At 37.9% G+C, this 13,069-nt stretch overlaps 1 protein-coding gene across 2 annotated transcripts in view; it reads left to right on the top strand.

The window, feature by feature from the left end:
* GSK3B (glycogen synthase kinase 3 beta) overlaps nucleotides 1–13,069 on the top strand; it is a 204,413-nt gene that overhangs the window by 93,714 nt on the left and 97,630 nt on the right. For both annotated transcript variants that reach the window (XM_004606697.2, XM_004606698.2), the window contains exon 3: nucleotides 47–130. In XM_004606697.2, the coding sequence (XP_004606754.1) occupies nucleotides 47–130 (84 nt within the window). The remainder of the gene's footprint in view (nucleotides 1–46; nucleotides 131–13,069) is intronic.

Genomic DNA, 13,069 nt, shown 5'->3' on the forward strand with positions numbered 1-13,069 from the left:
AATAACAGTTGTCCTATTTAAAATAATTTTATGTGTTTCTTTTCAGAACCGCGAGCTTCAAATCATGAGAAAACTAGATCACTGTAACATAGTCCGATTGCGCTATTTCTTCTACTCAAGTGGTGAGAAGGTAGGTGTGATAGAAAGTGTGTACCAAATATGGTAAGACATGTTCTTCTAGAAACAGTTTTTATATCCCCTGATGCCCTGTGATAGTTTTGCAATTAAATGAAAGAATTCCCAAACAGATCACTAAGATTCTGATGATTTATTCAGTGATCATATATATTATTAGTTTTATGAAGGACTTAGTTCTATTAGGATCATTAATGCAATCATATTGAGAATATGTTAATAAGATAAGTGGATCAGATTTTTAAGAATTTTTTTCCACATTTGTCTTCAGTACTGAAGTAAATTATAAATTTAAGCATGTGTGTTCCTTAAGTGCTTCTAGAGCTTCTGAATAGTTTATTTACTGACATGATGGAGGAAAATAGTTTATTTTTCTTAAGTTGGAGTGTTAGAAGGGAAGGAAATAACAGGAAGACTATCGTAGGACCTGTGTAAGATTTAAATATTGGGAAAGCAAGTTTAATATAACATGAAGGAAAACTCTTTCTTAAATCATTTGTCTAAGTGTATACTATTTATAATCATGTTTAATTCTGTGAAATTGGAGACTAAAGATTTTTGTACTATGAGTACATATACATACATAATACTACCAATAACAGCAGACCCTCAACTATTCAGAAAAACATGTAATAACTAAGTGTCATTATATTCACCGGAGTCAAAAACAGAAAAATCAGTTTCTTCTGCCCTACTTTACTTTTACTCTTTGTGTACATTCACTGTCTTTTCTTGTTGCATTAATTGACTCTTGCACCATTTGTCACTGGTTTGGAGCAAAGGAATAGGACAAGTAAAACGATTTATGATTTTTGTTTTTGCTAAGTACATATGACTTAGGATAAGTTCATTGACATTTGGGGCCAGATTTTCGGCATAAAGTGCTTAGGTTCATGATGCTTCTTGATTTCTAGTTAAGTTTTTTTCCCCACTACTAACTGCAGTGTTTTAAGAATTTTCTATTATTTTATTTTTTAAGGTTAAAGAGTTTATTGCATAGCACGTTGTCACTACCTGGGTGTCTAGGCGCTGCTGAATCTGAAATTTCCTGGGCATCTGAGCCCTGCCTGTATTCTGTGCTTCTTGGGCCTCTGAGACCTGCCTGTAGTTGGGCATCTGTCCAGGTCTTGGGGCCCTACTTGATCCATCCATTCTAGACACACGTGAGGGAGTGAAAGAAAGGGGTGAGGGGAGAAGGGGAGAGAGGGAGAGAAGAAAAGGAGAGGGAAAGGGAGAGAGGGAAGAGAGAGTTCTTTTAAATTTTAGATTATTTTTTGTAGAAAAAAATTAAATGATAGAGCCTATGTACCTAAATACTAATTTTTAGTTGTGATATATGTGCCTACAGATCCTATGTAATTATTGCACGTACACATGGGAGTTATAACTAATGATTTAGCAACTGTAATTAGCAATTAGCCCGTTAGTGACACTTGTTTCTGAGTTTTTTTTCTTTTTAAAGCTTTTAAATATTGCCTGTGCTTGTATTAGGGACTATATAGATCCTCATAAATATATTTGTGTTCTTTTGTTTCTAAAATTTGTTATTTGGTTTAAGGCACTATTATGGTCTTTAATCTACCTTTTTAGGCTTATCTTTACTTTTTTTCCTGTCTCTTCCCAAATAATATCATGGAGTTTCATATATTCGCTGCATTCTTATAATGGAATTTTGGGTCCTTGGACGCTTTTTTATTATTAGATGCTAGATATTGTAATGTCCTAGGGAGAAAATAAAGATGAGAACTGTTTGTTTCATGATTTACTGGATTGTATTTGGATTCATTTGCTGAAGCCTCCTTACAAAGTGTCCTTATTTTTGTTTACTTACATAGCTTACATGCCAGACTGTGTCTTAGTACTTTATAAATACTAACTCATTTAACTCATGAAGGTAAAGAAAAAACAAGAGGGCCAGAGTGATAGTACAGCAAATAGGGCTTTTGCCGTGTATGTGACGATCCCCAGCATCCTATATGATCCCTCAAGCCTGCCAGGAGTAATTCCTGAATGCAGAGCCAGGAGTAGCCCCTAAGCATGTGTCCCCCCCCAAAAAAAATAAAAGAAAGAAAGAAAAAAGAATACCAGTCCTTCTAAATGAAAAATTCTGTTTGGTTCATTTGAAATCCCCACCACAATCTGCCCTCACCCTCACATAATCCTTTTATAGGGTGTCTATAAATTGTTACTTGAACACTTCAGACTTTTTTCCCCAAGTGAATTACTCAGTGAATTCTTCCTTACTGCTGTTTAGCATTGCTTGGTTATTTTATTTATTTGTTTTTTTATTGAATCACTGTGAGAATAGTTATAAAGCTTTCAGGTTTAAGTCTCAGTCATACAATGATTAAACACCCATCTCTTCACCAGTGCACATGTTCTACCACCAAGTATATCCCCCATCCCACCCCCCACCCTGCCTGTGTGGCAGACGATCTTCACCTTATTCTCTCTTTACTTGGATCACATTCCGTTTTCGACAGAAAACCCACTATTATTATTTGGAATTTCCCCCCAACAATCAGACCTGCCAAAAAGGCATCATTAAGTCCAGAAGTATTTCTGCCAGCAGCTGCTGTGTTCCTAGATTGGTTTGTGTGGGATTATGGCTGTTCAGGGGTGGAGGAGCCACTTACTTATTTTAAATAGTTTTAACGTTTAAGTGAAGTCCTTACAAAGAGGGTAAACAGAAGTACAGTGAATGTCTATTTTAAAAAATACTTAATATTTTATCTTAGTTTTACAGTGAATGCTCTGAAAGTACCCTAATAAAACAAAGAATGCTGAATATGTGCCTCAGTGGTTAAACCACATGCTGGAGATGTGAGAAGCTTTGGGTTTGATCCCCAAACCCAAACATACGTACATACTAAAAGAATAAAAGTTGTTATATACTGCTGGAAATGTTTTCTTATTTTAAAAAACAGTGGGGCGCTTAATGAAACTGTGCAAAAATACACATTCAGAAACTGTTTCCACTCTATCAAAAAGATAAATTCTTAACCTTTCCTATTTTCTTTCTCTGAATCATTCTGACAGGACCATTGTATCACTTCAGAACTGATACAGTAAATTAATGCTTTCCCCAACTCCCTCCCCCCCCCCATGTGAGACAATGAGTTCTGCTCAAGATTGAGAATTTAGGCTTATTACAATCAGTTGTTACCCACCAAGAATAGTCTGCAAAGAATGAATTTAAAACTGGTGCTAGAAAAGAATTAAATGTCTTATGAAGTTCATAGAAATCTTTAAAGTTTATTTCTGATTGTGATGGTCTTTAAAGAAACCATCTTTTCTAACAATAATTAATTGCTGTGTGTATATATTAGAATGGGCAAATAATAGTTTGAGATGTCTGTAAGACATTTAGTAGAAATGCCCTATGGACAGGTAAATGTAAAACTTTTCATAGGTGGTGGTAGGGGCAGTAAGAGGAGACATGAAATTGGCAAGATTCTGTAGAGATTGTAGCCATGTGGTAAGACTCTTAGGACCTTGGGAAGGAGAAGGTGGAGTGTTTAAGGTCAGCCTAAAAGAGTTTGCTTGTATTGCCTTAGGAACCTAGAATATGTTGATGAGTAAGAGTAGGCTTTGTTTAAGAAGACTGCTGAAAGAAAAAACAGTGTTTTGTCTTGGATCAAGAAATTGTTCAGGAAAAGGTGAAAAAAACCCACCCAACTTTCAAGGAAGAGGGGTTCTGAACTCTTCAGAGTTTCTTTGAAGGTTTTTAGGAGAAAGTTTTGGGCAGGGGATCAGTGATAGAAATTGAACCTAAAAGAGATTTGAGGAGACAGGAAGATGAGGTGAAGTTACTGTGAGAATGAGAAAGAGAATTAGTTTTTCAGGGTTATAGAAGTGAGTTTGTAGAATGAGTGAATTTCTTTTAAAATAGGAATTTCTTTTCTTTCTTTATCACTTTTCACTGTATCATTGTTTCCCTTTATGGTACTGTTCCAGGGGTGACACCCCTGGGTTGCCATTCTTTTTTTTTTTATTTTATTTTATTTTATTTTATTTTATTTTATTTTTTTATTTTATTGAATCACCAAGTGGAAAGTTACAAACTTCTCAGGCTTATATCTCAGTTACACAATGCTCAAACACCCATCCCTTAACCAGTGCCCATATTCCACCACCAATATAAAAAAAAACAAAAGCAAAAATAAAACAGACAAACAAAAGAAAAAACAGTATACAGACCACCCCTCACCCCCCAACCCACCCCATAGGTGAGTGATAATTTCACTTCCTTTTCTCTTTACCTTGATTACATTCCAGATTTCAACATATAACTCATTATTGTTCTTAGAGTTTCAAAACAGACTCACTATTCTTGTTGGAATTTATCCCCTAAGAATACAGCTCTATTAATAGGGAAATATTTGATAATAAGTTTTCCATTGATGTGAATGAAGAGATAAAATGTCGCGCGGCCGCGGTAGCGGCCGCGCGGCCCCGACTGGGGCTGGCCCTGTATCCCGCGGCTGTTTCAAGTTCAAAGCACACATTTTTTTTTTTTTCCCGCGCCAAAGTTCATACCTTCTCAACGGACCCACAAAATGTCGGACACCACGCCTTCTCCCGGAGGGGAGAGAGACCAAGAAGGAAGGTTATTTCCTCCGTTAGCCGGCGTGGGGCAAAAGCTTAGTTCACAGTCTCCATACATGGGTGCAAGCACTTGCTGGAACCCCAATTCCTAAAGCTGTCTCTGGTTCCCGCTTGTTCCACATCCACCGGCTCTGCAGGTGGGTTGCCATTCTTATCTCTTGCTTCCAGTGTGTTGTATAGGGTTGGTTTGCTTACTTGGTTACAGCAAGTAATGGGGGTGAAGATCAAACTCATGACCCCATACATTCAAGACATTCAGACGGCCATTCTACTACTGACTTACTCTTTAGCACTTACTTGTCTGTTTCTCTGAGTAGCTTTTCTTTTTTCTCCTCTCTCAGTTTCTAGATTTCTTCTTCTTGACTTTGGATTCTGTGTCTTTGCCTTTCTGCCTTAGAATTTCTGTCCTCTCTTGTAGTCTGTTCACTTCCCTCAGCTATCCAAACCCCCTCCCCCCTTTTTTTGCTTTTTAGCTTTTGTGCCACACCTGGCTGTGCTAAGGACTTTGTTCTGTAGATCACTCTTGGAGGGTCCTGGGGGACCATATGATACTGGAGGCAGAATCTGGGTTGACTGCATATAAGGCAAGTACTTTGCCTGCTGTACTATCTCTCTGGCCCCAGAAGTGAATTTCTTTTCTTTTTCTTTTTTTTTTTTTGCTTTCCTCTTTCTTTTCCTTTTTCTATCTTTTTTCTTTTCGGGCCACACCTGGCTATGTTCAGCGCTTATTCCTGGCCCTGTGCCAAGGATGACTCTTGGTGTTACGGTGTTGGGGATTGAACCCAGATTGGCAGCATGCAAGGTAAGCACCTTATCTGCTGTACTATCTCTCTGGTCCAAAAATCTTGAGAATCATTCTTTTGTTCTTTTTGTTTGGGGCCACACCATAAGGTGTTCAAGGCTTACTCCTTGCTCTGTGCTCAGGGACCATTCAGGGTGAGTTTTGGGGTACAGTATATAGTGCTGAGGATACGAATCAAGCTAACCTGCATGCAAAACAAGAGCCTTATCTCCTATACTATCTTTCTGACCTTTCCTCAGATTGCTTTAATTCTGGTGGTATATTTGTTATTTTCTCCAGAGATTACTATCAACCTTTGTTCTGATTTTTTTTGTTTGTTTGTTTGTTTGTTGGGGAGGAAGTGCCTAGTTGGTTCCTAGCAGTGCTTGGGGGACCAGGCCACTAGAGATTTGACCAGGGCTTTTACATGCAAAGCATGCATTTCATTCAGCCCTTTGAATTATGTTTCCAACCCTGTCCTTTCTTTGGGAATTGGGAGAGTTTAGGTTTCTAGACATCTTCTCTTTTTTTCATTGAACTTCTTCCTTTTCCCCCTTTGTTTTTGATTTTTTTTTTTGGGGGGGGGTGTTGGGAAGGGATGCATCCAGCATTGCTTAGGGCTTACTCCTGATTCTGCAATCAAGATCACACCTGTTGGGCTCAGGGTACCATAATGGGGTGCTGATAATTTATATATCTTTGTATATGTTTTGTCTGTCTCAAGCCATTCTTACTCTCTGTCTCTTTTCTTATAGCCTCTATTAATTCATTTAGGAAAATTTTAAAGAAGAAAAGTAAAACTTCAACTCAGTATTTTGATTTTTGTCTTTAGTTATACATACTTATTTCATATGTACCTGTTTCATGTAGTTGTATTAATAATTACATATTACCTTATTAAATATTCATATTGAAGATCTCAGAGAAATTGTCTTACAGTGTTTGAAATTATTGGTTATATAATTTCCACTGAATTGTCCTATTACGTAGAGCTTATAACTTGACTCCCATTACTTTTTTTTTAATTTCAGTATCATAGCTAAGCTATTCCAATAAACATTTCTTAGCTGGGATTAAGTTAAAGTTAGGATTGCTACATTTGGCAAATTTTCTGTCTATAGATTTAATGGTATATCTATTCTATTGTGCTTCACCCTGCTATTTTAATTATTTTGTAGTGGGGGTGGGGTGCAGTGATTGGGCCATATCCAGGCAGTGCCCATCAGTCTATTTCTAGTAATGCTCAGGAATGACTCAGTAGTGCTCAGGGAACCAGGACCATAATTAGTTCTGGGAATTGAACTGGTACTGGCCTCATGAAGACAAAAGCTTTACCTTGTATTGGTAAAGGAGGTGGCTTTGAAGGAGGTGGTTCTTCCACCCACCTCCTCATCCTACCATTTCAAAGACAGTTGTTTAAAAATAGAAATTATAAATAGCAGTTTTCATCCTGTAACTGGGGAAAGGAGTGGTCAGTCTTACATCAGTACAGAAACTGGAGACAATGGAATTGTTGTTTGTACTACATACATGTGTACCATTGTGATCTTCCATTGGTACACATTTGTATTAATACACTAATCTTAGTTTCAGTCTTGTTTGAAATTTTTCATTTTTGCCTTAGTAATTGGAGTAACACATATCAATATAACCTATATTACCCAATCATTTCAGTGATGCTGATTTTACTGGAGGATATATGGGATATGGCGGATCCTCCCCAGTAGTGACCTAGGGCGGAGGGACCGTTCACTGCAATAGTTGGCCTGATGGTGAGGACCTTTAGGCTAAGTATTTAGGGTGGTGGCACTTGGTAAGGTGGAGGAATGCTTTTCGTGCTGGTGCTAGGGCTTGAACTCCAGCCTTAAAATCTGTTTAGTGGGACTTTTTTAATATTTAAAAAATTGGGTTTATTTTACTTTATGATTTCCAAATACCACGTAGATTATGATTTTTCTTTTTTAAAAATCAATATTTTTGATTTTTAAAAAAGAAAACTTTTTTCTTTCCATTCCCAAATGAAATTTCACTCTCCATTCTCAAATGAAATTTCATTAATAATTTTCCTGTTCTGTACATAGAACAGATTTTTTAAAGTTTATTCCATTTGAGACTAGAGTATGAAAGCTTTCATTTATTTTACTTCTAATAAACATGTATATAAGCTAAATTATTTATTTAAAACACTTTATTTATTTACTTATATATTTGCCAAATACTTAAAAATTTTTTTTTATTAGTGAATCACCATGGGAGTACCGTTATACACTTAAAAACTTTTGTGCTTGCATTTCAGTCATACAATGATCGAGTACCCATCCCTCCACCAATGCCCATTCTCCACCACCAGTGGTCCCTGCATCCCTCCCACCACCCCTCGCCTCATTACCTCCCCACCACCCCACCCCACCTCTGTGGCAGGGCATTCCCTTTTGTTCTCTCTCTCCTTTTGGATGTCGTGGTTTGCAGTAGAGGTAGTAAGTGGCCATCATGTCTATAGTCTACTTTCAGCCCGCCTCTCCCATCCCGAGCGGGCCCTCCTAGCACCCTTTACTTAGTGGTCCCTTCTCTATCTGAACTGCCTTTTTCCCCTAGCACGTGAGGCTGGCTTCTAAGCTGTGGAGTAATCCTCCTGGTACTTAACTCTGTTGTTCTTGGGTGTTAGTCTCCCATTCTGTTACTTTACGTTCCACAAATGAGTGCAGTCTTTCTGTGTCTATCTCTTTCTGATTTATTTCACTTACCATGATACTTTCCATGTTGCTCCACCTATATGCAAATTTCATGACTTCATCTTTTCTAATTGCTGCATAGTATTTCATTGTAAAACACTTTATTTAAAAACACTTAAATTTAAGTGATTTTTCTTCTAAAATGTTCTATAGATAATTTTAGGTAATTTTATTTATCTACTTTGAGTAAATATATTTTACCTGTTCTTCATAGTTTGATTACTTGATTAATGAAGAGGTGACCTTCAGTTTTTTAAAAGGTTAATATATGTCTACTATCTGTGATCAGTCATTTTACCCCTGGTTAAAGGCTAGTGACTTGCATCAAAGATAAGAAAGCATGTAAAGCTTTGTTTATAGTCACTCCCAAACTGGAAGCAATCCAAACATCTGCCAACAGATAAATAAGCAAATTATGGTATGTCAAAACAATGGAATACAACTAGTAGTGAAAATAGTAAACCCACACATATCATAGCAGCAAAAGAAATCATCTTAAAATAAAACTCTCTTCTACTATTATGAGAGACAGTTTATATAAATGAAGATGGAAATTTCACTTCATTTCTCAAACCAGTTTTGTTTTGTTGATATTAGCTATTCAGGTTGAGGATGTCATGTAGGAACAGTAGGTTTTGTGTCATAGCTTTTGTGATCAAGGATAAGAATGCTGTATTTGATTTATGCCTCATTTCCACTAGCCCTGGAAAGGAAGGCTATGGGGGAATTTATTCATAAATGTAAAGTGCAGTGACTGACAAAGATGTTTGAATTTGAATTCCATTTCTCTTTTTTAACTTTGGGAAAAAAATTTGCTATTTTTATGGCAGTTACCTGGGTTACAGTGCTATGGACTTGTAATGCCTCATTCCAGCATCACATCCACCACCACAGTGCCTGCTTCTCCCCACTTTCCAAAGGCCACTCCCAGCCACCCCCTCCTAGGTAAACTCAGTTCTGTAGGCCCAGTTTCCAGTTCCAATGACATGGGCCATTTGTTCTTCTCTTACTGTGTTTCTTAATATCCCATGTATAAGAAAGATCTCCTAAAGAATGTTATTGTGGAGGTAGTGACACCTGTGCATTTTCCATTTTTGTCAATTAATAGTTGTGTGGCTGGATAAGTTATGTCGTAAGGCTTTCCGCTCTTCAGCTATAGGGACTTAGTAAGGAGAAATGTAATATACCACTTGACATGATTAGCACTTAGTAAATAGTAACTTAGTTTTTGTAAATTACTGTTTTTAATAATTGAAAGTATATATTGTACTTTCTATTCCTTACACGTTGGTGTAATCTTTTTGTTACATATACTTTATAGTTCATTTATGCATCACAACCCAGTAAAGAATTGTTACTATTACTATTCCCTATTTTATAGGAAAACTAAGACAATAACAGGAAAGTAAATTACCTCGATAATTTAGAACTACTGTGAGGCAAAATTAGGAGTCAACTCTAGACAGTCTGTCTCCAAGGTCTGTATTATATGCTTCTGATGCAGGTTTTTCCAAAAAGCATTATATTAGTAAGGTAGCATTTTTAAATGCTTTGGTAATAATTGTTGGACCAAATCTTGTTGTCAGTTTGTTATAGTATCTATTTTTTATACTTTTAGAAGAAAATAAATACTCCTTGGTGGATTTTGATTTATCTTAAGTATCTTATGTAATGATTTATCTTATATAATACCCAGATGCACTTAACATTAGTGTCTAAAATGGATCATTAGGACAATGATAGAGGAAAGTGGTCACTCTGGACCAGGTCTAGATGCTAAAAGGAGGTAAGATGACATGCATAATATACTGTCCATAATAGTATGGAAACCAAAGTGCCCAAAATTTGAATGAATAGAAGGTGGAAGAAGGATCTGGAGAGATAGTACAGCAGTAGTGTGTTTGCCTTGCGTGAGGCCAACCGAGGTTCAATCCCTGTCATCCTGTATGGTCCCCTGAGCACTGCCAAGTATAATTTTTGAGTACAGAGCCAGTAGTAACCCATGAGAATTGCCAGGTGTGGCCCCCAAACAAAACAAAACAAAACAAAGATTAAAATTTAAAAGAAAAAAATATTCCCTGCCTTAGAGGCAGGCCAGGAGTGGGAGGGAAACTAGGGACATTGGTAGAGGGAAGTAGACAATGGTGAAAGGATTGGTGTTGGACCATTGTACGCTTGAGGCTCAATCATAAATGACTTTGTAACTCTGTAATTCACGGTGATTGAATTAAAATTTTTTTAAAGAGTAATGTCTGTTGTGCTGTTTTGTTGTATGTTAGACCCAGTTAGCATATGTTATATAATTCCTCTATTTCTTTATTTCTGTTATATTTAGATATCCAATCTGTAATTAAAACACTATATTAGTCTATTGCTAAATTAATCTTTTTAACTCTTTAAGTATCAATATTTGCTGTATGTGTTTGAAATTTGTTATTTGGTGCATACGTATATGAGTTAAATCAGTTTGATGAATTGACACATTATCAACATGTGTATCTTGTATTTACCTCCCACACCTGGCTGTGGTCAGGGCTTATTCCTGTTTGGCACTCAGGGATTTCTTCTGGCAGGGCTCTGGGGACCATATGTGGTGCTAGGATCAAACCCAGACAGGCTGCATGCAAGGTTAGTGCCATACCCACAGTACTATCTTTGGCCCCAGACGCTTCACATTTCTTTTTGTTGCCTAGAACCTCCGATGGGGTGACATTTCATGTCTTTCTAGTATAAATGACTTGTCTTATTCCATATTTTAAGGGAAAAACAGTAAGTCTTTAATTTGGAGCCAGAATTGGCTGTGTAATTGCAAGTAGCCCTGTCATCCCGTTGTTCATTGATTTGCTCGAGCGGGCACCAGTAACATCTCCATGGTGAGGCTTGTTGTTACTGTTTTTGGCATATCGAATATGCCATGGGGAGCTTGCCAGGCTCTGCCGTGCGGGCGGGATACTCTTGGTAGCTTGCTGGGCTCTCTGAGAAGGACATAGGAATCAAACCCGGGTCAGCCACTTGCAAGGCAAATGCCCTACTTGCTGTGCTATCGCTCCAGTCAAGGCAAGTACCTTTTGTTTTTGTGTTGTTTTGAGGTCAGTAGCCAGTGCTGAGACCTCCTCCTGGCTCTGCATTCAGGAATCACTCCTGGTGGGCTAGTGGATCATACAGGGTGGGAGAAATTGAGCCTAGATTGGCCAAGTGCAAGGCAAGTGCCTTGTCCACAGTAGTATCTATCTCTCTGGCATGCCAGGGATGGCACCTTAATCTCTGATAGATCTCTGCTATCTCTAGCCCTACTTAAAAATTTTTTTTTGTTTGTTTTAGGGCCACATCTGATGGTGCTCAGGCTTACTCCTGACTGTGCTCAGCTTACCTTATGAGACGCTAGAGATTAAACTTTGTCAACTGTGTACAAGGCTACGTGCCAGCTCTCTAGCTCTTTCAGCTCTTCCCTCCTCTCTCTCCCCTCTCGTCCTCTTTCTCACTGGGTTCTCTCCCAGTAATACCTTACCCAGGTTTGTGGGCCTGATTGATGGTGCAGTTGTTTGGTCTACTACTGTGGTGCTGGGGACCACCAGTTCTGCACCTCTGACAGTGCTGGAGTTGGGTGGAGAGCAGTGTCTGGGATTGAAGTCAAGGCCTTGCACATGCTAGACATTTGCTCCACCGCTTTGAGTAATATCTTTGGTTCAGTGTATTGACACTATCATGTTTAAACACAAAGACAAAGTATTTGGCTTTGTCTAAATGAATTTAACAAAGACAAAAACTATACTGCAGAATGATGTGTGGTAACACTTGAGTATAAACAAGTAGTAGAGAAAAGTATTAAATTACCCAGAGTTAACATAGAAGTGAGGGGTTTTAAAGGTAATAGTGCAGAATAAATGATAGGAATACAGAATTTTTGAAGGCTTGGAGTTATGCAGCATATAGCATGTAGAGGTGAGACAATTGAAATTTTTGAATATGAAGTATAAATATAAAGTATACAGAAGATCCATACAGTAAGTCTCTCAATAAGTCTCAATGAGAGATGTTACTGGTGCCTGCTCGAACAAATCGATGAGCAGTGACAGAAGGATGACAGTGACAGAAGTGACTTGTGGAAGGTTGGGGGAAGCAGACATGAATTCGTGTTTTTGATTTGCTCACATTGGACTTTCATTTATAAATTTTTTTGTTTTTTAATTAAACAAAACCCCAAGTTTTAGAAAATATGCATATAGAAAGGCTTGCAAAGTTCATACAACTGTTTCCCTGGTTTTTTTTTCCTCAGTTGGCTGCCTTGTGAGAATCACTGATAACAGGGTAGTTTATTCACAGAATAAAGGTGCTATCTACATAAGTCCAATTTTGTGTCTTCCTTAAAAATTTTGTTTGACTTTTTTTCTTAAAGTGATATATTATATTATTTAAACTTTCCAGTAGCTTGGCAGTCACACCCACAAACTGCCCCAGGCGCCATGTAATCCCATTAACAGCCAAGATCAGAGACTATAAAACAAGGCTCCCAGAAGTGTGTGGCTGCATCAGGGCCTCAAGACCTCTTACAGCCTAGTTCTCTCTCTCTCGGAGAACCTGGCAAAGTACTGAGAGCATCCTGCCCGCATGGCAGAGCCTGGCAAGCTCTTCATGGCGTATTTGATGTGCCAAACACAGTAACAATGATGGGTCTCATTCCCCTTACTCTGAAAGAGCCTCCAGTACTGCACCACTGGGAAGAACAAGTAAAGAGAGGCTGCTAAAATCTCAGAGCTAGGACGAATGGAGACATTATTCGTGCCTGCTCAAGCAAATTGATGATCAACGGGAT

Source organism: Sorex araneus, chromosome 2 (genome assembly GCF_027595985.1).
Source record: "Sorex araneus isolate mSorAra2 chromosome 2, mSorAra2.pri, whole genome shotgun sequence".
NCBI classification, from domain to species: Eukaryota; Metazoa; Chordata; class Mammalia; order Eulipotyphla; family Soricidae; genus Sorex; species Sorex araneus.